The sequence below is a fragment of the Paroedura picta genome, chromosome 2, assembly GCF_049243985.1.
Source record: "Paroedura picta isolate Pp20150507F chromosome 2, Ppicta_v3.0, whole genome shotgun sequence".
NCBI classification, from domain to species: Eukaryota; Metazoa; Chordata; class Lepidosauria; order Squamata; family Gekkonidae; genus Paroedura; species Paroedura picta.
Window position 1 is genome coordinate 33,106,577 of NC_135370.1, and position 26,528 is coordinate 33,133,104.

The 26,528-nt window shown below is 57.5% G+C and overlaps 3 protein-coding genes and 1 long non-coding RNA gene across 6 annotated transcripts in view; 1 reads left to right on the forward strand and 3 right to left on the reverse strand.

Moving 5' to 3' along the window:
• Nucleotides 1-26,528, reverse strand: part of HOXD3 (homeobox D3) — an 88,674-nt gene that overhangs the window by 44,195 nt on the left and 17,951 nt on the right. For 2 of the 3 annotated variants that reach the window (XM_077319640.1, XM_077319634.1), the window contains exon 1: nucleotides 6,470-6,901. The exons of the other annotated variant lie outside the window; for it this stretch is intronic. The gene's annotated coding sequence lies outside the window, so the exon portion shown is untranslated. Of the gene's footprint in view, nucleotides 1-6,469; nucleotides 6,902-26,528 lie in introns of those variants that run through there. 3 annotated transcript variants of the gene reach the window in all.
• On the forward strand, nucleotides 6,964-8,274 carry LOC143829183 (uncharacterized). Its single transcript, XR_013228020.1, has 2 exons — nucleotides 6,964-7,526; nucleotides 7,658-8,274. It is a non-coding gene; the product is annotated as an uncharacterized LOC143829183 (long non-coding RNA).
• HOXD8 (homeobox D8) lies at nucleotides 12,183-14,756 on the reverse strand. The gene is given in 3 exon segments (XM_077319644.1): nucleotides 12,183-12,886; nucleotides 12,889-13,035; nucleotides 13,747-14,756. Coding segments are annotated over 3 exon segments (837 nt in total). The 5' UTR covers nucleotides 14,270-14,756; the 3' UTR covers nucleotides 12,183-12,719.
• HOXD9 (homeobox D9) lies at nucleotides 20,308-25,522 on the reverse strand. The gene is given in 3 exon segments (XM_077319631.1): nucleotides 20,308-21,443; nucleotides 21,863-21,977; nucleotides 21,979-25,522. Coding segments are annotated over 3 exon segments (1,101 nt in total). The 5' UTR covers nucleotides 22,723-25,522; the 3' UTR covers nucleotides 20,308-21,201.

The window sequence follows — 26,528 nt, forward strand, 5'->3', positions numbered from 1 at the left end:
CCGTCTCGATAGCCTCATAAAACAGGGCCTGCCCTTGAGGGTGGCAGAGGGGCGGCGGGCTCTAAACGACCCCGGGAGGCCCCCGGAGAGGGTGGTCTTATGAGGGGTCATTTCAGAGCCCTGTCTGCAAAAGTCCTTCCCTCTTGGGGCTCCAGCAGCCTTTGTCAATTTCTTTACCATTGAGAAACCCCTGAAGAATTCTTCAGGCGTTAAGAGCCCCCAGAAGTGGTGCAATCAGGTAGAATATGGCTGGGAAGCATAACTGTGTGCATGCCCACCCAGGGCCCCTCCCCCATCCCCTTCAGGCCCATCACTGGCCATTTTGGGAGGGTGGGAGATTTAACATGAGCATATATGGTCATATATATGTCATGTATATGTTATGGATCATTTCTGGTATAGTTCCAAGTTCTATGTAAACCGTCCTGAGACTTTGGGGAGGGTGGTATATAAATGTGAAAAAAAATATTGTGATAAGTTTAACAAATTTTAAATTAATGAACTCCCACCCATTTGGGAAACCCTTCCAGGGCTGTCAAGAGACCCCATGGTTTCACAAAGCCCTGGCTGAGCCAGGAAGAACATTGAGTTTGGATCTGGGAGGGCTTTCAATGTGCTTTTGGAGCTGGATTTCCCAATGCAAAACAGGGAAACCTACTTCTAAAGTGCATTGAATGTGCGTTATCCAGTGTGTGCAGAATGAGGTTCAAATCTCTACTTGGCCATGGAAGTTGGCTGGAGGACTTTGGGCCAGTTGCATTCTCTCGGTAAGGCCTACTTTGCAGGGTTCTTGGGAGGATAATTCAGAGAAGATAAGTATGGTGTGAACTCCTTGGAAAGAACGGCAGGAAACAAATGAATGGAATTAAAAGTGCATTTCCACTGATTTTAAGGGGACCTCCCTAGAAGTAAACAGGGCTAACCTGAGTTGAAGACCAGGCATATGAGCTCTAGTGTGATTCACCTCTCAACTCCACCGGCCAGATACATCTCCATACTAACCCTATGCCTATTTTCCGTTTATGGAATCGCAGCTTATGTGGTTGGGCCGTAAATGTAGACGGATTTAAAACCTGCCTTTCCCTAAAGAAATCTAGGAGGTCTAGCTTTTATCGGGACTCTCACACTCAAAACTACACTTCCCAGGATCCTCAGCCTGGCAAAGGGCAACAGTTCCTCCAAACCACTATTCTCAAGCCCCGCTATAAACACGAGGTCAAATCGAGACATTTACACCTGCAACATTAACTACCCTTGACGGTAGATTCAAGCATGTTGGTCTGAAGTCGCACAACAAAAACTTGAGACCAGCAGCACTTTTAAGACCAACAAGCTGGCAAAAACTTTGATCGGTGTTTTTTAAAAGTGTGCACGCCTTAAATAAATCTTTGTTGGCCTTAAAGATACTACTGGACTCAGATTTTATTTTACCTGCTCCCTTGTGACTCTTCACAAGAAGGGGATGCTGGAGTTGTAGAGCTTCCCCCAATGAGTCCGGTGGCACGTTAGACACAAAAAGGCGTTCAGGCACCTTTGGGCTCCCTGGCCTCTGCCAAAAGGACCGAGTTCGAGTCCAGGGGCACCATGAGGGCCCTCAGAGTTTTTGTTCAAGGCAGAAGCTTTTGTGGGCGTGCACAAGTCTCTGCAGGTTTCTGGGTCTGTTGCAGAAAACTCACTCAGGGCTCCACCTCCCTGGAGCTGGGGGGCGTCAGGTCCGCGTGTGGCTGGGCTGGGCAGGAAAGGTTCTCGGGTGCACGAGCGCCCTGGGGCGGCTCAGCTGCTGACGTAGGACGGGTCTCCTTTGGCTCTCCGGCGGAGGGCAGGTCGAGAGACGCCACGCTTGTCCTACAGCGCCTTCTCCTGGCCGAGCGGCCCGACGACAGAGGCCCTTTTCCTATCAGGGTGTGTGTGTGTGGGGGGGGGGAGTTAGGTCTCCTGGAGGCAGGTTCGCAGAGATGGATGGGAGGGAGGAGAGGGAAAGGGGGGCGGCGGCGAAAGGAAACAGCTGCGAGGCTTTCGCGGCGCTCCAAGCGAAGGCATCCGGCGATCGCTCGCCCTCCCCGGGCTCCGGAGGTGCCTTCGGACATGGGCGCGTGGAAGTACAGCCTGGAGGCCCTGGGATGTCCAGCCCGCGCAGGGCTGCAGAGAGCGTCGCCCTCTTTCGCGAACAGGGCTTACGAGGCCGGTGCCCTTCCCAGGGCTCTCTCCCGAGGTCGCCAAGGGACTCGCCCCTCGCTCCTTTGGCTTCCACCGGGCGCTGCGTGGGACTGGCTGGGCGCGAGACTGGTGCTTGCTGGTTGGGGACAACTGCGTGTCCTGAGAAAGGCCCTAGTTGTTTGGTTGGCTTTTTTGCGGTGTGTGTGTGCGTGGGGGGGGGGGATGCTGCAGCGGCTCAGCCTTGGGCGCTGGAGTTGGCAGCTCAAAGGGCATCGCGACAGGGATGCCGAGGAGTAGGCATGAGGGCAGGAGGTGGGCGCATCGCTTCCAGTGCACAATTGGGGAGGGCAGATACCTTGAACCCAACTCTTGGCTTAGGGCGGGCAGTCAACATCTGGGGTCGGCTCTCAGCTCAGCCAGGGGCTTCCAAGGGCCCCGGTGCCTCCTGGGAGCCCTCGAAAGGCCTCTGGTCGCACTCTGACCCCCAGAGGAAACCCAGCCCTTCACGGGAAAGTCGCAGGAGCAAACCGCTGACCTCAAGCGGATAAATGGCTGAGCCGCAGCCGGGGCACTGACGTCCAGGGCCCTTAAGGCGAGGGGGCGTCCAACACCATGGGGACTCCCCTCGACACCCGGGGAAGACCCGCAGCCCCACGTTTCCTACCACCCCACCCTAAGAAACCAACCAACAACCTGTATAGTTCTTTTACACAAGAGTGGAGTGGGCTCCGGTTCTGCTGCTTTGACACCCGTAAAAGAATCCTGGAAATCCTCACCCTCCCTCTCTCTGTTTGTGCATTGTGTGTGTGTGTGTGTGTTTGCGCGGGGGCGCGGGCCAAGCTTAGCTGGCCGGAGTCGAATTGTGTGGACCACCTCAGAAACTTACCCCCGAACGGCTCGCCCTAATCCATATTTCCGATTAATTAATTATTATTTTTAAAAAGCAGGTGTTTATTTTTCACCTTGGTCTTGGCGAACGACCCGAAAGAGAACTGCGGCACAATAGCAAAAAGGGGAAACCGCAAGATTTCGTCACCGAGAGCTCAGAAACAATGCGGATTTCCCTTCTCCTGCTGCCTAGTTACTCTCTTCCCCTCCTTCCTCCCCCGCGCGCGCCCAATTTGGCAATATCTTCCATCCATTTCCCCCGTGGGAGCAGCTACAAGCCTCGGTTCCCTTCAAAACGACTCTCCAGTCCATAGATTCTGATTTCTTGGAGACTGGCTGAGCTGCTTCGCATGGGGGGAAGGAAGATTTGGATTGGGAGCACGCGCGCGCACACACACACACACACCACAAATCTATCCAGTTAAACTAGCCCTTAGCTTCTAGAAATGCCCAGGCTCCCTCTCTCATAGCGCCCTGGATCCACCAGATCTTATCTCCCAAAGAGTGCTTCCTCTCTCTCTCTCTCTCTCTCTCTCTCTCCCCCCCCCCCCTCCCTGGCGCTACCCCACTGACCAAATGAAAACGTTTATGGCGACTCCTCTTCCCCCCCTCCACTTCCTGTTCTGAGCTCCCGACGCAGGAGCGCCATTGAGTGCCGCAATGCAGTAGAGCTGTAAATACCTTTAACAGCTGCCTGCCAAGCAAGGGGTGAAATACGGTCTTTGTTCGGATTCTCCCACCCTCCCCGGTTTCAGGACCTCATAAAGCAGGCCCAGAGAAGTCTATTTCGCCGAGGTGGGGGAAGGAAAAGCCGACGATTGAGCTGGAAACAGGCCGGGGGCTTTGAAGCGCGAGGGGGGGGGAGGTGAAAACGCAGAGACTTAAAAAGCAAATCCAGGGCCTGTGATTCCCCCCCCCTCGCGTGCACAAAATCCAGGCAGGGCACCCCTGAGCTGTGGGTCTCTTCCCGCAGCGAAATAGGCTTCTGTTTTTGTATGCAAAACCCTGGTGCTTTGACATGCTCAAGGGGCATTCTGCACCGGCTTTTACAGGGATATACCTCGAATGGCCATGCTTAAAGTTAGGGACCCTCTTTTTCCCCTTTGAGAAGCAGGTCAGAGCGCCGGGGACCCTTTCCTTAAAGCGATTGACTTCAAGGGAAGCTGAAAGCAAGCTGCCATGACATTTAATGGGTTTTGTTTGCCTGCTTTTTTGTTTGTTTTTGGATCTCAACTAAACATTTCGGGAATGATTCCTCCCCAAGTCTGCCTCGGCTGAAGTCTTGGGCGTTTGCTGGACCTTCTCCCAACCACAAGGACAGTCCGGACGCCAGTTTCTCTCCCGCCTGTCCTCCGCCCTCTTAAGCCGACATGCTGAGCCTGGTTCCTCTTTCAGCCCGCCCGGGACGCTTAATAAACCCCCAGGTCTGGAGACTTATTCGCCTCGACTCCCTCCAGTTAGAGACCCAGCCGCTGAGACGATCCCTTTCAAAACCGGCGCATGCACCGGGCCGAGCACTGGTCCTTATGGTTGCAACAGAGCGGGATCCAGCAGGATCTGGGGGTCAGGGGAGCAGAGAAGGTGCAATATGTCAGAGAAAGGGGGGGATTTGTTTGTGCCCCTGTGAATATTTGGAGGCTCGAAGGTTTCTGGTTTTCCACGAGGACCTGCGGCCACTAAGGTCTCGCCCCACGAGCATTTTGCAGAGCGCCTCAGAAACCCGCGCCCTTGCAGAGATGGCCGAGACCCTGTCCGAAACCACCGCCTTCAAGCGACTTTCAGCAACCCCTCCAGGAGAACGAAGGCGGATCCGTCGTGCTTTTTAAAAGCGTCTCCTTGAGCTCACACGAACCCCGCGGAAACCGACTCTCTCCGATCAGGGGCCGGGGCGCCCTTTCCCAAACCTTTCCCAAATCTTTCCTGCACGCCAACGAAAGGGCTTCGATCGCCTTCTGCAAACCTGACTGCAGGAGGGGCTTGAGAGAGCCTGCCCCCCCCCCCACACACACACCGCCCACCCCGGGAGGCACGCCGCTATTTTTCTCCCGGATCAACATTTTCGTTTCCTTCCACCGCACAGTTCTTTGTTCAGCCGCCACTTTCGCGGACGGAAACCACCCCCGCCGTCAACAACATCCGTTCTGCAGGAGCCGAAACCGAAGCCGGCCCCACTTTAAAACAGCCAGGCGCGAATCTCGCGAAACATTCTGGGCAAACGAGTGTGAGAATCATCCATGCGTTTTACGGGAGGGATAAATTCCATTCAAGCTATTGACTTAGGGCAAGGAAACTGGGCCCAGGCTTAACTGATCGTGGGTTCATATCCTCCCCCCCCTCTCTCTTTCACACACACACACACACACACACACATACGTTGTTTGCTGTTAGAATAAACACAATTCAACCCTATCCCCCCCCCTCCACGGCCGCTTCCCACCCCTGGATTGACAGACAGACCGACCTAGCAGTTAGGGAGTATCTCATCAGTTACATTTATTCCAAAAAAAATCGTGTAATAATAATGACATTTGTCACCAGCAGTCTCCTTCCCCTCCGCCCGGACTAAAAGGGTCCACGACGCATTTATTACGGAGGCGGCAGCACAGCAAGCCTTTGGCAGCCATCTTGGTGCCGTTTTAGGTGGCACCAGGTCGGTCTCTTCCCTAAGGTTGGTGTCCATCTAACCAGGAAACTTAGCCGGAATAGTTTGTCACCGGCTCAAAGGCCTTGCCCCCTCCCGTCGCCGGCGAGAAACCTCCCCGTGTGTCTTGAAGAGCACCGCAGCCTCTGAGACAGGGGCATAGTAAAGGCACCCGAGCACAGATTATTAGACCCCCACCCTTTTGCGAAATTCCGGCCCTCTGCCTTGCCGTCGACGCCCAGGCGATGCAGCCTGTCCGGCGCCTGATGGGAACGGGGAGAGGGACAGGATTCGATCCTTCCCATATCCTCCCCCCCCCAGCAAAGGGAAAGGGCTTTTGGCCCGGACGCCGGCCAGCTTTGGCACCGGACTCTGCTAGTGGGGGGGGGGGGGAGGCACCTGTTGGCAACTGCTGGTGAAATTCTAGCACTGGGATACGGATTACGGAATGGGGGGTGGGAGACGCTCAGACACTTGGGAGAGCGCCGAGTGTTTCTGCAACGTCGGAATTCGCTTTCCTTTGTCCAGTGGCGATGGAGTGGTGAACCCCTCATCCGTAGCCAGGCAGGTGGCCAAGAGAGCATTTCACTGCCTCTCTCTTACACACACACACACACACACACACCACACAGACAGACCCTTCGAGCCTTCCTCACTTTCTTTTATTACCTCTTGGGGGGGGGGGGAGAGAGAGAGAGAGAGAGAGAGAGAGAGAGAGAGAGAGCCCTGAAGCGGGGCAGGCAGGCGAGTCCGAAAGAAACATGGAAGCAGGAGCAGCCTTACCCTTCCGTTGCTTGGGCGCAAGGGCGCAGAGCCGAGATGCTGCTTGGTAATCCATGGCGAGAAGCAATCCGATCCCTTCTCCCAGGCGGAGAAGTCGAAGGCGGCAGGCAGGCAGGCAGGCAGGTAGAGGCTGGGAAGGAAAAGCCAGCCGGCTACCAGGGGGGAGGGGGGAAAAACCCAGCTGCCTCTCTGGCAACGGGCAGGCGCTCTGTCCTCGCCCCCCTTCCCCTCCCCACTCTGCGTCTCGGTTCCGCCTGGGAACTGGCAAGGTAGACGGGGGTGGGGGGGTGGGGGTGGGGGGGAGCGTGTTTGTTTGTTTTGAAGCGCCCTGGGCTGGACCGGATCGGCACCCAAACACCCCAGCCCGGGCTCATACACCTCATCGGAGACAAAGGTTAGCAAAAGAGGGGCTGGGAGGCTCTGGGAAAGGCAGAAGGCAGGGGGAAATTCGCCAGGGAAAGCGAGGGAGGGGGGGCGGCGGAATAAAGGCCATGAGAATCTACCGCGCTCGCACATGACCAGGCGCAGCCAATGACGTGCCCAAATAGGTCATAAAAGGTCTATTACCGAGTTGTAAATTGTCTTCAAACAAAAAGGAATTTACTGCAATTCCTGGCGGATCTCTCTCTCCTCCTCCCCCCCCCCCTACAGAAGTCTTGTTTCTTTCCCCTAAAATTTCTCTCCCCCATTCACCTCCCCCTCCCCCGGCTTTAGCGCACCGTCGCCCACTTTCGTTTCCCTCGTCCTCCTAAAAACACCAGATCAGTTGAGCCTGATCCGGGTACACAGCCAAAAACTCCAGGGAAGTGGGGGTGGGGATGGGGGGTGTTGTTATTAGGGGCCAGACCGCAGAGGAGAGATTCCTGTCCGGTGGTCACACACATCCCACCCCCACCCCGGTTCAACAGACCCCTTGAGAGCCGTTCCCTTGTTTGCCCGCAAAGAAACTCCCCAACGTCGACCGCGGTCTGGCGCAGTGCGAAAGAGAGGCGAATGACCTCCGCGCCCTGGAATTGGCTAACGTGAGGGCTTCGGTTCGGTTTCCCCAGTTTTTAGGGTAGGAGGAAGCCATTAGGCCAAGGGGTGGGTGTGTGGATAATAAACCTCTCATGCCGAGCCTTAAATCTCTGTCGATTTCTTTCAGCCCACCCTTTTCTCTCTCTCTCTCTCTCTCTCTCTCTTTTACAGTGTTACAAATGCACGACGGTGCCCGCAGCCCCGAAGGAGTTTTTCCTAACGCCACTGTTCTTCTGCGGCTCTCAGCGTGGCCCGAGACTGCCTTTGGAGGGTCCCCAAGGAGTCCCACCCTCTCCCGATCTAGGGAGCGTCTTGGGTGTGGCGGGAAAGGAAATCTTCCAGACCGCGACCCACAAAATCCAGTTGGGCTGCAGAGCCTTTGCTGCAGGCCGGCGGGAGGGAGTGGGGGGGCGCGGATCGCTCCGTCCCCTGACTCCGGCTGAAATGTTTAACGTGTCTCTTTCGAGGAAGAACGAACATCTCGGTCGAGAGACCCAAGACCACGATCGTGTGCCCGCGTTTAGGGTCTCTTCCCTGGCCTGGGAGCCTGGAACGCGCCGGTTTGTTTGCCTAAGAAGCAAGGCCCGCTTGAGAGCAAAACCTCGGAGGATGCTGGACATTCCATTGTTCTGTGGCCACCAGATGAAGTGTCATGAAGAAGGGAGGGACACTATTTGGACGGTACCCCAAAAAGCGACACAGTCTTTGCCTCTGTAAAGCCGCCTATTCCCCAGACCCCAAATCTCTGCTGCTTCCCGTTGTTCAATAAAAGGCCTCTTTTATAACAGGCCGCTTTCTCCCCGGGATATTTCTAGTCCCCAATTATGGGATTGCGCTTTCTACTTGGAAGCAGACCTACTGGTGGGTCCTCAGAGGTTTCCACGTCTCTCTCGGTGGAATAAGGGGCGGGGTTGATTGTCCTGGCAGGTCGCCTTCGAGGTGTTCTAGAAAGCACTGCGGACCAGTTTCCAAAATGGACGCTTAAAAAAAAAAATGACGCATTTCGTGGTGCATTGAGGGCTTTAAGCGGCACTGCTGTTTAGAGAGATGCGAAGGTCTGTAGATGCATATGCTGGTTCCTCTCGTTGCAAAGGGCACGGGGAATTTGTTTCTGGGGCGTGCATTTGTAAAAGGTCCGCTTTGAGCCCCCCCCCCCCTCAGCAACCTGCGTTCACAGGTCAAAACATTAGAGACTCCCTCACCATGTCCGTCTCTTTGTTCCGATTAACACAACAAAACACCTAGCTGGAATTAGCTAGGAGCTGAAAGGTCTGTGCGATTTAGACAACAGGTTAGAAAATTCAAATATTTATGGTGCACAGTCTTTTCACGCCCTAGCGAATTCCAGTTTGGTTTTTGTGTTCTGTTTTCTGTTCCGTGCAACAACTTTTCTCCTCTCCTCGGTCTTTGTTCCGCCTGAAACAGCTCGTCTGCTTGGAGAGCTTCAAAATGGCCTCGACTGCAGGCGGCCTTAAAGTCGCCCTGGCCGCCCCACAATTTTGAAACAACGATCACAATATTCTGGATATACACGCTCGTCGATATGCAGCTTTTGAAGATCTTTATATTAAGAAAGGACAATGGCGACAGGCAACCCCCCCCCCCCGGCTTGGTTCGTGGCGGAACGTGGCTCTTAGAGCCTCGCCACGAATTGACAGGGATGGTTTTTGCCGCATTTATGCAAATCCATGCGCCAAATTGTTTGCGTCTCCCGTTCTGCCGCAGTTCCGCTGCGTCCCCAGCCCGCCCTGGCGCTCCTAGTGGCTCTGCGTGGTCCAAGGAAGGCGTTTCAGATGGGGGGTGGGTGGGAGGGAGGGAGGAGGATATGCCGGAATTATGGAAGTGCTTCGGAAATCCGAATGCTGCTTTCCCCCAAAAGAGAGCGAGAGGGAGAGACTGGCTCTTTCAGCCCTCCCATAAGGAACGAGTGCGCGGCAGAAAAGACACCCTGGCCTTCCACGGAAAACGTGGAATCCAGATTTCTGTTTCTTTCTCACAGGGGGGAGAAAATAAATAAAAGTGAACCTGATCTGTGTCTAAAGGGCGGCGTTCTGCTTCTAGGCCCGCTTAAGGGCTTATTTATATATTAATTTATGTGTCCTTCCCTTTCCCCTGCCTGGTATGCCGACCCATAAAGGAAGAAGAACAAGACGGAAGGGGACTGTGGGAGGGGGAGTCAATATGGGGTAAGCAGCCCTGGTCCAGCATCGCCGCGGAAGCAACGAGAGAAGAGGCCGGGCCTGTTTTGCAGGGCCCTCCTTGCTGGCGGCTTTTAATTCCTCTCCCTCCCTTTGAAATCAATAAAAGGGCTCCATTTTGGGCTGCCTTGTGCAGAGTTTTGCCAATGGGGGGGGGGGGCTGCGCCTCCCAAGGCCTGATGTGTCTTGTTTTGAGGAGGGGGGCAGAAGGGCTCTGCCTTCCAGACTCCTCTCTGGGACAGTCCCCCTTTGGACCATTCCAGAATGCTCATGTTGGGGCCATTCCAGAAAGAAGGCCTTCTCGCCCTTTCGGAGGTCCCTCTCCCCTGCAGTCCAGTAGCCTCTCCAGACAGAAGCCATTTAATTTGGGGGAAGCCATCTCTGGCCTTCCCCCTCACCGGAATGGACTACAAGTGAATGGCGCTCAAGACGGCCTGGACAACGCTCAAGACGGCCTGGACAACGGGCAAAGGGGATCGGCTCTTGTCTCGGACTTTTGGGACAGATAAAAGATGCCTCCCCACCTTTGCTTGCAGGGGAAATGTGTGGCGAGAATAATGCCGCACAAAAGTGTACATATCCAAAGTAAAATAACAAGCCTTTTTTTGTGCTGAGAACACTATCTTATTTTCAAATGGGTGGCCGTGTTGGTCTGAAGTAACACAATAAAACCAGAGTCCAGTAGCACCTTTAAGACCAACAAAGATTTATTCAGGGCGTGAGCTTTCGAGTACAAGCACTCTTCATCACGCCTTGAATAAATCTTTGTCGGTCTTAAAGGTGCTACTGGAGTATTTTATTTTGTTCACTCTCACGACCATTATTGTCTTTAAATCCTCTATGATTTCATTTAATTTGTAAATATCCTGGCCTGTGTTTTTTTTTTTATATATATATGAGTTGGAGACTGGACCCAATCCAAGGAAATCTGGAGTCAATGAGGCAGCTCAGACCCACCGGTGGATGGCCTGCCATGGTCCCAACCCAGCAGAAAATTAGCTACCCTTGGGTACCCTTGGGTACATGTGCCCAGCCCTTTGCTCCAGTGGTCCCCTTCATCCATGCATCTCAGGCAATATTTGCAAAAGCAATGAAAAAAGCCGCTCCACGTTCCCCTTCAGCCTTTATTGAGGTGTGCCGATGTCAGAATTTGGGCCTGAAGGTCAGCTATAGCCCGCTGCAAGTCCCTCCCAGTCGGGGAAGGAAATCCCTTAAGTGGCAAAACCCTTGGTCCCCCTCTCTCTGTATAATGGGGATAGTGACAGGGTCCCGTTTATGGGGGTTTCTCAGGGTGTCTGTGAAGCGTCTGCCCGCCCTGGCAAGCTGGGCCGCACTCGTGCTGCTGCTAAGGTTTTCACCAGAGCTACTAACTGTATATGTGGTCCCCCAGAGAGCTGGACTCATCTGAACAGCTATTTCTACTCATCCAGGCAGACGGAGGCTTGGCACCTTCTGTGCCTCCAGCGCAGAGGACGGATCTCAAAACATAAAAATAAAATTAACAGCAATTATATTATCTCGTAGTAATACCCGAGTGTGCTGCGAATGGCTTGAGCAATCCGTATTCATTTTCATGACCATTCCTGGTTAGCTCTTTAGTGGAATTAATTATTATGTGGAAGGAGTTTTAATAATATATGTGTGTGTGTGCGTGTGCCGTTCACACATTTCTGGGAAATCCTTAAAGTGTAACTGGTGGTTTGGAAGGAGAACGCTCCTGGGCAGACTTCCATTGGAGCTCTAATCCAAACCGTGCGCGCAGCCGTTTCCCGTCTCCGCCGGCTGGGCCGATGGCGGGTTGTGCTGGCCGCCAGACCCACTGGGCAGGGAGCCCTCGAAACACCCGAGGCCCCCGTGGTGGAGGCAGCGGGGTCAGCCGCTTCCTCCCCAGGACCTCGTGCTGTGATAGACTGCTGCTAGCTACCGGAGGCCGATCTGGGCTCAGGGCAGGCCGATCATCTTGCAAACCAGCCGAGAGGCCCGCGTGGCCCTCTTGCAGGCTGGGAAAGCAAATCTCCCCCGGGGTGGCCCGCCGTGACGCCGCCCCAAAGCTTTCGGTGGAGCAGCCCGGGGAAAGTAGGGCCCTGGGGTTCCCTGGCGTTTACTCCCTGCGTGCACAGGGCAGCAACCTGGATCACGACCGGCGTCGTCGGGAGCCGGGCTCACACGACAGAGCGCCCACCGAACGCCGAGACTAAACGCGTCTTCTTGAACAGGCCTGGAAGAAACAGCCCTGGGGTCCCTTTGGAAAGTCAACTGAAGGCTTCCGGCCAAGGGGCCTAGCGTTGCAGAGAACCCGCGGTGGGGGCCGTTCCAGCTCCCAAGGCCCGGGCACCCCAAGCTCCCGTTCAGCCTCCCCCGCCCCTCACAGCAGGAAAAGCCCTCGAAACAACGGCGTTTGCTCCGGCGCTGGGGTCTGATTCTCCGCTCCGAAGGCGCCGAGCGCAGGGGTGGAAGGAACCGTCCCGTAAGCGGCGAGAGAAGAGGCCGGGGACTGGTTTGCTCAGGAATAAGAATCTGGCTTTATTTCGATCAGCAACGGGTAAAATTAAAACGGTCTCATTATAAGGCAGATCCTCTCCCGCCCCCCGTTCAAACAATCATTTAAATCTCTTCATTAATTTACTTTACAGAGAAATATTAAGCAGGAAGAGGCTTTCCCCCCCCCATCCACCTCTTCCCCCAAGATAAATATATAGGTGCAAAACTCGGCAGATTGGATTCCTAAAATAGAATTTGTCCTTTCGAGTAGAAGAGAGAAACGCCTCCCCCACCCTCGTAAGAAAACCACATACAAAATCGCTAAGGTTTTTTTAAGTATCAAATTCCAGGTGAAGAAAAAGATGTGCAGGCCTCAGCAGGGACTCCGAAGAAGAAGAAGCAGCAGCAGCGGCGGAGCAAACCCAGCCGGGTCTCCCCGAGCGTAGAAAGGTCCAAAGGTAGCTTGAAAGGCAAGGGCGGACCCTTGCGGGAAGGTGCCTGAGAAGCGGGGAGGGCGGCTAGGAGACCCCCCCCCCGTTTGTGCGCCACTGTCCTTAGCGAAGGGCCAGAGGGGGAGACGCCCCGTCCGCCGGGCCGTCCTCCGGGCCTTCCAGGGCCTCCGCCTTGGCCTCCCCGCCTTCCTTGCCCTCCGGCCTGGCCGCCGGGAATTTGTCCTTGTTGTTCTCTTTTTTCCATTTCATCCTCCGGTTCTGGAACCAGATTTGACCTGCCTCTCGGTGAGTCCCAGCGCGTGAGAGACCTCGATCCTCCGCTTCCTGGTCAGATAAGGGTTAAAGAGAAACTCCTTCTCTAGCTCCAGCGTCTGGAAGCGGCTGTAAGTTTGTCTTCCTCTCCGCCTACCAGGGGCTGCTGCTTGGGGGGTGGGTGGGGAGGAAACAAAACAGACGCGGCGTTTAAAAAGAAGAAGACACCAAGATGCTCCCCCACTCCCTGGCTGGCGGGGCAGGACCAGGCAATCGCTCGGGACGGGCCCGCAGAGTCTTCCTGGGCGCCCCCCTTCCAGTGGCCAATGGATGGGGGGGGTGGGAGACACACACAGTTCAAGCACGTACACAGGTGTCGCCTCGGGCCAGCGGATTCAGGGGGAACCCCGCTCCTTTCTTACCAAACCCACAGGCGCATGCTGGGCTCGGTTACCCGAAGCCCCGGCGAGGCCCGCCAGAGAGGAGGAGAGGTGGCGAGGAGGGAACTGGGCCTCAACCTCGTGGTCTCATCCGGGAACTCCAGTCCAAGTGCTGCGGACTTGGGGACCGGGGGTCGCTCCGAGGACCCAAGAAACCCATTGGCCAGGGGAAAACACGCCGGGCGGGGCGGTTCCCAGGCGCCTTGCGGCGGGCCGGAGGATCGGTGGGGGATTTGGCTCAGGGAACAGCGTAAACGGGACGAGGCCTCAAGGGAAGGGGGTATAACAGTCCCAAGCATCGCTCGCTGACATTTACCGTCTTGTATATATTGGAGAGAGAGAGAGAATAGGAAGGAGCATTAAGAAGGGGAGGGGGGAAGAGGGCGCGTGCCGGGGGTGGGGTGGGGTGGGGTGGGGTGCTGCGGTCGGCGGCCCACCTTGCGGCCTCATCCAGGGGAAGAGGGGAGCCGGCGACGCGCCCTGATGCAAGCGCTCGGGGTCCTCGCCAAGGTTCGCGCCCGTCGATTTACACTCGCCAAAGTGGACCAGCTCGGCCTCGGCGTGGCTCGGAAAGAGCGCCGCTCGCTGCAAGGGCTCGTATCCGTAGAACTTGGCCGGCTCCCCGGGACAAGGCGGCCCGGCGCACGGGGGCTGCGGCGGGTAGGCGCCGGGGCTGCCCCCGGCCAGGTGCTGGAGCGGCGGCTGGTGCTGGTGCTGGTGGTAGTATTCCGGGCCGCCGCCGCCGCCGCCTCCTCCGCCTCCTCCTCCTGCCGAGGCCTGCGGCGGGGGGAAGCCAGAGGCGGCGGCAGCGGCGGCGGCGCTGTTCCCGTAGAGCAGAGCGGCGGCGGCGGCGGCGGCGGGCGCAAAGTGACAGTCGTAGTACGCGGGATTGATGGGCGGCTCGCCCCCGCCGGCCGCCTTGTACTTGGAGTAGAGCGAGTTGACGAAGTAGGAGCTCATCGGCGGGCGGGCGGGGGGCCAGGCGAGGCGCGGCAGCAGCAGCAGCAGCAGCAGCAGCAGGAGGAGGAGAGGACGAGGAGGAGGAGGAACAGGCCTTGCCGAGGCCCCCGGGCCCACTCCCGCCGCCCCGCCGCTGTGTCGCCGCTTCCTCGGTCCCCGGGCGACTGGGCTGGCTGCCGCCGCGGCCTGTGCTGCTGACCGGGGCTGGCCCAGAAGCTCCGGCCGACTGAGCCACCCGAGGAGTGCCCCGCTCGACTCCTGCCGGGCCGCCACCGCCCCCCCCCCCTGCCCCGCCGCGCTCTCCGCCCGCTCTCTGCCCCGGAGTCCAGGGCCGGCCAGGGGCGCCTCTTGGCTGCGCTCTTCGGTTTGCCTCCCGAGGCAGAAAGGGAGCAACAACAAGAGAGAGAGAGAAAGAGGGGGGGGAGCCGAGCCCTCCCCAGCCCGCCCGCCCGCCCGCCACCCCAGCTCCTCCACCGGCGGCCCACACTAGCCGCCTGCCCCCGCCCGCCTGCCCTCCGGCCCCCGAGCGCTGTGCGCACTGACTTGGAAGCGCATATTTCGCCGCACGCCACTGAGCCGAGCGAAACAGGCAGAGAGATCCGGGCCAGATAATCGCACAGGCCGGAGCGGCCAGCCGCACAGCAAGGCCGGCGCTCCCAGGCGGGGCGGGGCAGGGGCGGGCGGGGGAGCCGCGTGGAGGGAAAGGGACCGGGTCGGCGCCCAGGCCCCAGGCTCGGTTCCAGGCGGCGGGTGAAGGAAGACCTCTGAACATGTACAAAGTGTTCCAAAGTCCGTCTGCAGGCCTAGGGAAGAGGGACTTCCCTTCCAGGTCAAAGGGCATGCTGGCAAGGGAGGAGAGGAGCTGGGGGAGGGGTGGGAGGACTCGCCCCCCCCCCGCCAATCCGAAAGTATAGGTACAGGGCAGGCCCCGAAGGTGATAAGCCGTCTCAGGGGAGAGAGCCCAGGTAGAGAGCCGCACCAGAGACCCCTACACCCCCCCACAAGGAAACTCCGGGAACAGGCCCCTGGAGCCCTGAGAAAAGGGGGGGTGTCTCTCAGCCCATTCTGCTAGGCCAGAATCTGGCGCACTGGATTTTCGGGGGGGGGGGGGGCCGGGCAGGGGAGGGAGAGAGACTAGGGGTCAACCTGGAGGGGGGCGGTTTCAGGCCAGCGGCCGGTTGCAAATGAGATGCGCGTCGTCGTCCCCCCCCCGCACCCCCCCTTTGATGCCGGGCACGCTTGGCTGCGGCTCCCGGATTAATTGATCCTTAATGTGAATCATGCCCATGCATAGCCTTTCCATCATTTCAGCCGGGGAGGACGTCAGGAGCCAGGCCGGGGGCGGGGGGGGGGAGCCTGCAAGGCGGAAGCGGGGAGGGCAGGAGCGCGCAGTCCCTTCCTTGGCGCCCGGAGGGGAGAACCTTACGCGCCGCTGCTCGGCTGGAAAGCGCCTCCCGCCTCGCCAGAGAAGCCAAGGACTCGGGGAAACAGGCGGAGAGGGGGGCGGGGGGGGGTTTAGGACGGCGGGCCAAGGACTCGGGTCAGGGATCCCAACTGGAACACCACCACCACACAAATACACACACGCACACATGCCACTATTCTTAGTAACACGGAGGCCGGTGAACCTTCTCGTGAGCAGGCTGTCTCTCCTGTGGACCGGATCCAGGATACAATAGACTACTGCGCCTACCAATAATATTATATAGATCGCCACAAAATATATATGGGCAAAACACCACCGCCATCTCCAGCGTAGGATAGACAATTTGGTGAAAATATAATGGCACAAATTCTTTCTTTCTTTCTTTCTTTCTTTCTTTCTTTCTTTCTTTCTTTCTTTCTTTCTTTCTTTCTTTCTTTCTTTCTTTCTTTCTTTCTTTCTTTCTTATGTTTATTTTGGGCTGTTTAAAAAAAAATACTTTTTTGAATAAAGAATAAAGGCGACCATCTTTTTTGGGCGTGTGGGCATGTCCGAACCTCCAATGTCTCCGGAGAAGAACATTTCCACTCTCGTTCCAGGAAGGTGGGGGTCCGCCTCTCTCTAATACTACCATGGCTGATCTTTCGTTGGGAAAGAGGGCGCAGTTTTCAGGGCTGGGGGGGCTGGGAGCGGATGGGAATTCTGGGGCAAATTTTGGGAAACTGGAGGCGTCTCAGCCGCGGTGGATCTCTGGCGGGCGCTGGGCCTGGCTGGGTAATGCTGTGAAAAGCCCATGTCCCCCCTAGCAGGCCAGACGAAGGGTCGGGGGTCTCTGGCGGGCACCTTCCCGAGGGACTTTTTCTTCCCTGCGGGCCGAGGACTAAGGAAGGGAGGACCCCTCGAAGCACCAGCCTCCTTCCAGACGCGGCCATTTAGACTCCCACCACCGTTGCACCGGCGTCAGAGTTCCTGAAGCGAATCCAGCCCCCAACCCCACCCCCCAAAAATCCCACCCCACCTGAACTTCTCCGAAGGTGGCCTTTCTGGGCCGTGCCACGCCGTCGCCCAAGAACTTGGTGTGTTTTTTCTTTTCTTTTGTGAGCGGGATGAATGGACTCGGGCCGGCAGAAGAAGGAGAATGAGTTGACATCCCGGGAAAAGTGGCCTCCGTTTCGCAGCCAGTTTAGGAAGGAAACGCGTTTGGCCAAGAAACGGCCCGGCTGGCGCGTGTTTATTGCGACACGTCCGTGGGTCAGAGGACAAAAACCAAAGGCAAGTTTAATGGCCGCGGACGCCGAAACCCTCTTTGTTCCCCTCGAGATATCTCCAAGCACGCTGGCGCAGGGCGGCGTTTCTCTGGATGCGGCCAAGGAGAACACCCCTCTTTTTTTTTTGCAGCCTTCCGTCCCCCCTCCCCCCCCCCGATTCCTTACGATTATTTGCCCAGGTCCTAGAGAGCGTTTGGGTCTTCTCTCGCTCCGTGACACCCACATGCTAAAATAGGAATGGATTCCTGGAACCAAAATGGAGACGCTCCCCCAAGCACTTACCTTGCCCCCCAAGGCCGTTTCTTGGGGCAAAATAGATTTTATTTCATCCTCGTGAAGGTTTCGCCAGAACAGACAGGAAAGGCGACAGACCCAGTCAAAAACAATTTATTGGGGGGGGGGGGGGGAGAAGAAGAAATAGAATGATAATGGTCCCCAATAAGACCCCGCCCCCCCTTACTGCGGGCCCGTGGAGCGATCCTTCAGTGCGCGTGTTGGTGGACGGTGAAAACACTGGGAAAGGACGTCCAGCCCGGAGCTCCCCCTCTAAATATTTCTAAAACGGCCTGACCTCGTCCAGACGCGTGCACGCACACCTTTAACACGCCTCTGGTGTGTGACAATCGACTGCAGCGTCTGAGCCGATGAATTGCAGGAGGATCCTTTCAGATCTGCTGCCGACTGTCGAGCAGTTCCCCAAATGTTGATCCTTCGTTAGGGCGTGCTCATTTATTTCTGGCTACAAACAGCAAATTGATAGTGGAGGGGATTCCCCCCCCTCTCCTAAACCAGCCTGTTCATACTTATTAATCAACACACAATTCCTGTTCAGAAAAGGGCTGGGGGGGGGGGGGGAATCGAAGGTCTCGAACAACCGAAAATGGAGTAACACCGCCCTCTGGTGGCGACATGAAACCTTGACCCTCACTCCGGAGCCGTTTCTGCGGGGAATTGGAAGGGGGTGTGTTCGTTTTGACTCCTGACTTCCATTGAGTTTCAAAGAGATAGCTTGTTCCCCCAAATTATTTCTATTTATCCGGCTAAATGTGACTAAATAAGTCATGCAAAAAAAGAGAATAAATAAATAAATAAAGGTGGGGGTGGGGGGGGCAACCCTCCTGCAATTATTACAAAGAATGCGCAAATGTTATTGACAAATAAAACCAGGGTCACGCCCTCCTAGAACTGGAGCGGCAAAGCAACCCCGATAGAACCTTGTTAACGAAAGTTTCTCTGCGTTTAACTTAATAATTTAAAGAAGGTGCTGTAAGGACGGGCATCTGTGCTGTGACTCCATTTGCCTCTAGGGAACGAGCTTAAGCCGGTCTACTCCGAAGTAAATCTTCATTCCTTCCATGGACCTTGTTCACATGAAAGCGTTTTTAGGCGTTTGGCGAAGGTTCATTGGTGAAGATTTTTTGTTTGCGGGTTCATAACCCTTCTGCCTTGACCTTGCCGATTTTCATTCTAGTCCTTACTGAAAGACATGGTCAAATTTCTATCTCCCGAGCTTAGGAACCTGGGGGGGGGGGCGTGTTTTCGAGGACAGACCCCTTTATGATTTCGGCATGGAGGTCAACCGGTCTGCTGGGAAAATGGGTCCATGCGGGGGTGTTCTCGGTCGCCCCCGAACCGCCATTTTGGATCCAATAAACCTGGACTTGGGAAGGAACCCGTGGCAAGTTTACACGGGCGTCAGCCCCAAGAGAGACTCGACCCTTCCTCCCCAAGAGTCGTCCCCCCCCCCAAGGTCTAAGTCCCCATTGAAAGCGGCCTAGGAAGAAATACGGCGACAGGTCCATCAGCTCATTCACGACATCCAAAAACTAAAGCCCGAACCCACCAGGGACAGGGTTTGGTTTTGATCCTCTCGGCTTGTTCCGGCCCTCTCCCGCTCCCCTTGACTCTGGGCGGAAATTTATAGGCCAGGTTTTTAGGACCTGCGTTTTGTCTGCCTGGTTGTTTTCTCCGGACAAACACAAACACCAAAATAAGATGGGACTCAAAGAGAGGGGAGCGGGGGGGGGGGCGGCGGCGGTGAGAGCCATTGCATATCGTAAATTCATTAAGTCCAGACGTCTCGCCTCTCTCAATGGCTTTATGGTGCCCTGTCCTTCCTGTTTGGGGGAAAGAATGCTAGGTGACCGAGCGGGCCCTGAATGGGGAGACGAAGGCAGCACCTTCCGCCGAAGCTTTTATCGCTGGGGGTGGGGGAGGCGAATGGGGCAGAGAGAGCATCGACAGACCCCACAAGGCCCCTCGGTCAGGGCTCGGCCGCTGTCGGCCTTCGCCTCGAAAGGCTCTTCCAAATCGTCTCAAGCGACCGGCTCCATTTTGCCGCCACCCCCCTTCTTTTCTCCCTGCTCCTTCGGGCGCTCCTTCTCCTCCCCTGCCCCCCTCGATCCTCCGGGAACGCCGCGCCCCAGTGTTTGGGGCGCAGGGTGGGCGTCGACCAACCCGCCGGAGTCCGAAGGCGCCCCGCGGCCTACCCCGCCTGCCCGTCGCCCGGCCCTTCACCCCTGGGTCGGCCTGAGTCGCCCCAGTTCCCCAAGGCAGGTTCTTGAAGGCCCACCGGAGGCTCCGGCGGAAGGGAGCTTGGCCCAGGCGCTCCTGTCGACCCAGGGAAATTCTGCGGGAAGTAGCGGGGCATGGGGGGGGGGGGGAAGGGGAGCGGGAAGGGCACCGAGGAGGCAGCTTGACTCACTGCGAGCCAACCCGACGGGAAGGTGTCTCGACATGTCGCCCGCATTCTCGGAGCTGAGCTTGCCTGGCGCTTTGTGTGTGCGTCTGCGTGTGTGTGAGCGAGAGAGCGACCCCCGGCTTTGTGCCTCCCAAGACCATACTCGACCGGCCATGGACAAATGCAAATCAAAGTTCACCAGGCCCTGGCCGAAGGGGAGGTCGCGGGGAGCAGGCGGGTGGCCAGATTAGGCCTCGGCCAGGTAGTCCGGCAAGGGCGGGGTGGTGGTGGTCGAAAGGCCCCTTTCCTCGCCAGGCCTGTTCCTCGCCGGGCCTCCTTCGAGCGCCACCCGAGCAGGCTGAGCAGAGGAAACGCGGGGGATTTTCCTGTTCCACAGCAGCGTCCACTCGCCTACAAGCCGTCCCCTATCCCGCCCATCCAGATCGATCCCTCGCTATAGGCACATCTGTAGGATCCAGAGCATCCCGTGAAGAAAGCGCCGAGAGTTTTTGGGGGGCGGGAGGGTTTGCTCCGCGCTCCCGTGAGAAGCGAGCGCGGCCTGTGCGCGCCTGGCCAGGCACAGCCGAAACAGCCTCCCCCGAAAATCGCCTCCCCTCTCGACCCCTCGTTCTTTTTTTTTTTGGGGGGGGGAGAGAAAATCTTCATGTTATTCCATCCATTTTTATTATAATCGTTACAAAAAGAAGAAGCAGCAGAAGAGCTGTCCTCGGGTAGGTCTCCGGAACGGCGAGTCGCTCTGGAAGCGGGGCAGGAGCGAGGCCGGGGCCTCCCCATCACCTCTCTGGGCTCTCCGGCGAGGAAAAATGGGCCAGAGGAAAGAGCTGGCGAAGAGGAAGGCGACGGCAGGGGGGGGGGCATATGGGGGCGGGGGGTTTCCTTCGTTTGTTTTTTCTCCTTCGGGAAATTCTCGCTCCCGGCTCTGGCCACCAGAGAAATCCTGATAATTATGATCCACTTCAGCGTCATTTCTGCTTTTTAGGATTATTAATTTTTTTTTTGGGGTGGAGGGGAAATTCCCTCGCTCGCTCCCTTATCTAGACTAGGTCCCTTGGAAAAAGCATGTCCAACATTTAATATTTAGATAACCACAACACCCCCATTCCTTCCACGTGCAACCAACAATGCCTTGAAACTAAACAGGAAACTGGGAGGTGGGGGGGAGAGAAAGCGAAAAATAAAGTTCCGAAATCGGTTCTCCGGAAAGGTCGAGACCTCCCGCCGCCCCCACCCCTCCTGTCCCCAAAATACCTGACACGGACCACATTCACTGCTAGCATCATCATCAATAAGAATCCAGAACTAACCCGCGGATCACGGAGCGTTTGGGGTCAATGCTCCAGGGGAAATAATAATAATAATATTAACAATAATTACTACTGGAAGTTGGAGGGGGTTGCGCGCTCGGAGAAACCCCAGTGCATTGTACACGCGCACACACTCCACACACCCACACACCCATCTCCACGCAGACCCCTGCACGCACTTCCCTCCCAGACAAACGGACCTTCACACGGGCATACAATCCAGGCCGCCCAAGGCGCTAGTCCCCTTTACTGCTTTTCTCCTTGTTCATTTTTTTCATCTTCATCCGCCGGTTCTGAAACCATATTTTGACCTGCCTCTCGGTCAGGTTTAAAATCCGAGCCACCTCGTAGCGGCGATCCCGGGTGAGGTACATGTTAAAGAGGAATTCCTTTTCCAGTTCCAGAGTCTGGAATTTTGTGTAGGGGCAGCGCTTTTTCCGGGTGGAGCGCGCGTGGATCCAGTTTGCCGCGGGGTTATCTGGAGAAAGGGGACGGGGAGCAGGGGAGAGAGAGACATAAAAGAACGGGGAGGGGGAGGTTAGAGATCGGGAAGGCCACGCCGAGGGGAAGGAGGGCGCGGAGCCGTGGGCTGCCCTCCGGGGAAGGGGCGCCTGCTCTTGGCCCGCTCGTAAAAAGCTGGGCCGGGGCCGGGAGGGAGGGAGGGAGCCTCCGGGAGGGTGGTGCGTGGACCGGGGGTGGGTGGGGGTGGGGGCGCCGCTCTCTGCTTTATGGGTGCTCGTCGCGGCTTGCGCCGGCCGAGGCGGCTGGACGTTTTTATAGGATAGTAAAACTCTCCGTTTTGCACATGGGGAGCCTTACAGGTTGGCGCGATCAATCACAGCGGCTCTCTGCAGCCGGCTCGCTTTGGCCGTCCCTGTCGAGCGGGCGAGGACTTACTTGGGTCCAGCGGGTGCTGCTTCTCTTCCTTCGGGTCGCGGCTGGGGCTGGGGTTGCGGCTGCAACCGGAGGCCGGCGGGCAGGCGGCGGCGGCGCTGGAGACCGGGAGGGGGGGCCGCGCCGTTGCCCGCCGCCGCTGCCGCCGCTCCTGCCGCCAGGGCCGGCTTGTCGCGGGCTTCAGCCACGAAGGGATTGCACGAGTACTCGGGCCCGGCGCCGGGAGGGACGGCCGGGGGCTCCCTGGCCGGGGCGCCCTCAGTCCTTTTGGAGGGAGAAGCGGAAGAGGCGACGGCGGAGGCGGCGTTGGGGGCGCAGGGGGCCGAGGAGGCGGCAGCGGTGGTCGCTGAGCCGGACTCCGGCTTGACGATTCCGTAGTGGCGCCCGGCGGCCGAGGAGCCCAGCCCCGGGGGCGCGCCGGCGTTGTGGCTGCCGTGGCTGGGGCTGCTGCTGGGGAAGGAGGCGAAGGGCTCGATCCAGGAGCGCACGTATCTGCCGCCGCCACTGCCGCCCCCACCGTCGCCGGGCCCCCCCAAGTGGGGCTGGGGCATGTAGGGGTGGTAGATGCCCGGCATGGCCGCCGACGGCTGCGGGTGGACGGCGGACCACGAGGTGGAGAAGACGGCCGACTTGGGCGCGAAGCTGCAGGAGGCGAAGTCCGAGCCCTCGGCCCCCACACCGGAGGCCGCCCTCGCCGTGGCGTGGGGGCCGCCGGCCAGGAACCGGCCGCTCCCCCCGCTGCCGCCGCCGCCGCCGGCCCCGTAGGCTTCCTCGCCCTCGTGGCCTATCAGAGAATCGACATAGTAGTTACTCAGGGTGCCGCTGGAAGACATGTCGGTCCGCCGGCCGCCGTGGCAGGGCATGGGGGGGGGGGGGGGAAGGAGGCTAAACCGGAGACTCCGCGCAGTGTAGAGGATCGCCCGGCCGCAGCACCAGCCCAAGATTTTTGCGGGCGGCCCGCCTCAGCCATTGGTCCCTCCGCCCACGTGATCATATTTACCAATACTCGGAGTAAATCAATCCGCTAAATGGAGCGGAGGGGGGGCGCAGAGGTAGGAGGCTCTGGAGGCGAAGGGCCCCTCATCCTCACCCGCAGAAGAGGGGAGACCCCCGCCCCTCTCGATTAAAAAGAGGGGGGTGAATCAACTCTCCCCCCCCCCCTTTCCTCCATTGCAAGAGTCGGGCAACCTCGGGATCCTTCCACGCGCCCCAGGGCTCCGAGCGGGCGGGGCTCCGCAGCAGCAGCAGCAGCAAGGTCGGCGGCAGAAAAGAGGGGGGGGACTATTTTTTCCCTCCTTGGCGTGATCCCTGCCATTCATTTCCCCGCAACCAGCCCCGAGCAGAAGTTCTTCCTTTGGCCCTGGCCCCCGACCTCCCCAGGCCAGGCCGGAGCCGGGCAGATCCTCGCCTGCGAAGAAAGACACGGGCAGAAAAACAAACAAGCACCAAACACCCCACAAAGCAAGCCAAACCAAGCCACCCTCCGGGAAATGGAGCACCACTCCGACTCGTAAAGCGGGGGGGGGGGGGCTGCTCCTGTGAAAAAGACACGAGAAGCGCCACAAGGAAGGGGCATCTGGAAGAGGCAGCCTCGCTCCCCTTTCTTTCTTTCTTTCTTTCTTTCTTTCTTTCTTTCTTTCTTTCTTTCTTTCTTTCTTTCTTTCTTTCTTTCTTTCTTTCTTTCTCAAAGGAAAACCAGGATGGGGGGCATTGCCAAAGAGCCAGGCAGAGAGCGAGCGAGCCAGCCAGCGGAGGAGAGCTGCCCGCCAGTGTTGTTTTAAAAACAGGTGGAAGACCTCTCTGCAATGATTTTATGCCTTTCAATAAAATTTTTATGAGGTGCATTTGATTATAGATTAATGTGTGTCCCTAATAAAATGGACGGATGGCACACGCGGAAGGGGGGGAAGAATGCTCGCTCTCGCTCCCCCCCCCCCCCCACATCGCCTACAAGACTGACAGGAAAGCCGGGACTACGGTGGGGGGGAAGTTTGGGTCCCAGATGGGGAGGAAGTTGCCCCCTCCGGGCACCTCAGAGATTGAAGAAGGAAGGAAGGAAGGAAGGAAGGAAGGAAGGAAGGAAGGAAGGAAGGAAGGAAGGAAGGAAGGAAGGAAGGAAGGAAGGAAGGAAGGAACTCCAGATTGGGCTACATCAATCAGGACTCCAATGTGTGTGCAAAAGAGCCTAGACAGACAAATGGGAATCTTTTCCTCTCTCCCTCCCGCATTCTTTTTGTTCCTGGGTGCTTCCAGTCCCTTCCAAGATACAAATCTCTCTCTCTCTCTCTCTCTCTCTCTCTCTCTCTCTCTCTCTCTCTCTCTGTCACACACTCTCACACACAAGAATCCCAGAAATAAGCCTCCAAGGAGAACTCGGTCCGTTGGAATCACCTTTATTTTTTGCCCCTGCTAGGAGGGGGGCGGTTTGAGAGACGCCAAGGCTCCGTGGGCGCTTTCCCGGCGATCCGCACAGGGCAGACCTCGGCGTGGGCTCCTAACCCTCCCCGAGGCTCTCCCCTGGCTCTGGAGGCCAGCCTTGGGGAATGGGTGTGTTTGGACGCGGAGGGGGGCGCCAGCGCTGGGAGGGGGTTTGAGATGGCACCAGCAGCTCGGCTGCGAAGACAACAAAGGGCTCCCCCCCCCCAAGAGGGCAGACCTGATTTCCTCTCCTCAGCCTTGCAGAAAGAAAGAGCCCAGCCGTGCCTTAGGATTTCGTGGGTCCCGGAGGTCCCCTCTCCGAAATGTCGGGGGCACCTTCCCTCCCTGGCTCGGTTGAGATCCCCGCGGCGGGCTTTCTGCAGCGGAGTCCCACGCCCGCCCCTCTGCAGGTTTCCTGTGTCCTTATCCATGAACCAGTGCAAGGGCCCTTCGCGTTCACATACCTGAAGAGGTTGCACAGCCGCCTTCGCATTCTTTGCAGAGAGGCCAAGCAGAAGGAGGGGGGGGGCGCTTCCGCAGCATCCGCTTCCAGGAGAAATCGTTCGGACTCCCAGCCGTAAGGGCCCGCTTTCCCCCTTCCCCAGAGCTACATAATTTTATTTTTTTTGGGGGGGGGGGACCAACACAAAACCGACTCAGTGATGGAACATGGGGCCCATGGGCGCAGAAGTCGGTTTTATGTCGTAGAAGCGAGAGGGGCTCCTTCGCCGTCATCCCCCAACAAGGCGCAGGGGCCCACTTCCGCGCATCTTGCCACCCTGTGCGCAAAGACGAACAGGCAGACCGGATACATGGGCACCCCAGACACATGGCACACGCTTCTCAGAGCCGGGTGCCGGTGGAGGCACACAAAAAGCACATGGGCAGGCGTGAGGCGTACACGCACTTGACTGTCTCCCGAACGGCCCCTTTGAAGACAAGCATTTGCTCTCTCCGCCTTTCCAGAATATCGGCGGCAGTGAGGGAGAGGAGGGCCAGATCTGATCCCACCGGTTCCTTTATGAACGGCCCGGGCGTCAGGAGGAAAGCAAAGATTTCCTAGCGAATTTCCTGGGCCATTTCCGGGCGTGCCAGCCGAGCAGGGGCGTCTGCTCTGGGGTAGGCGCCGATTTCTCTAGCCCAGGAGGCGGGCCAGCCTCTGGCTTGAAGGTTGAAGCCATTCCCTGGCATTTGGACTTCAGTTTGGGAAGTCACGTTCATTTGCACGTTCCTTTCCAACGCCGTTTCTGCGCCGAATTTGTTTTTCCCCCTCACCTCCGCCCGCCTACCCCCAGCCCGAGACTCCTAAAGTAGCAGTAAGCCATATTGTTTTCCCCCACCCCACCCCACCCCACCCGCATCTCTGCCCTGAATTCAAGGGTTAGGCGCTGATGAACTTCATTTCCAAAGCAAAACAAACAAAGACAGAAAGCTAGCCGCAGAAACGCAGGGGCGAAAGGACGCGGCTGGAGAAAAACAGAACACGGTGAAGGAGACCTCGAGGTAGCTAATTTGATCGTCCAGGGCGATCTTTTCTGGACGGGGAAACGGGGAAGGCCTACCAGCCAAAGCTTCTTGGATTTCCCCCAAAGGTTTTTGGACGCGATTGCAAGACTGTTTCCCTCCCTTTGCAAAACTCTATTTATCTGAGTTCTGGGTTCGAGGAAGCCCCAAGCGCAAATCCTGGCCGCAGGGATGGGTTTTCTCAGCGATGGGTCTGGGGTTTGATTTGGGGGTCGGTCGGAGACTACCTCTCGTGTGTCTAAGGCAGCCTGAGAACGGCGTGGCCGGGCCCTGAAGTCTGGCTTGGCGTCTTTTTATTTGACTCGCTGCGCCTTTACGAGTGGCGAAGCTGCGGGCGCCCGGGTCAGGCCGTCCTATTTCTTTTACAAGCGTTTTGGGGAGTTCTCGCCCCTCCGTGTGCCACTCTCGGCTCTTTCCTCCCGACCTGACCGTTCACAAGGAGTCGAGAAAGTCGGTGCACCCCAAATCTCCCTTCCAAAAGTCAAGATTTCGGTCAACGGTAGGGAAGACTCTGGGCAGAGAAAGGGGCCCGAGAGGCCGAAAAGACCTTGGTTGGTAGGGTGGGTTAGTTTTCTCGAAAGACCAAAGGAACCTCATGACTTCACAGAGTTTATTGCATTATACATGCGAAGAGGACATGCACATCAAGTAAGACATATTGCTTGTTATACGACTAAGGTTCCACGTATGCACCACAAGGGGAGGAGGAAGGGGGGGACGGACAGAA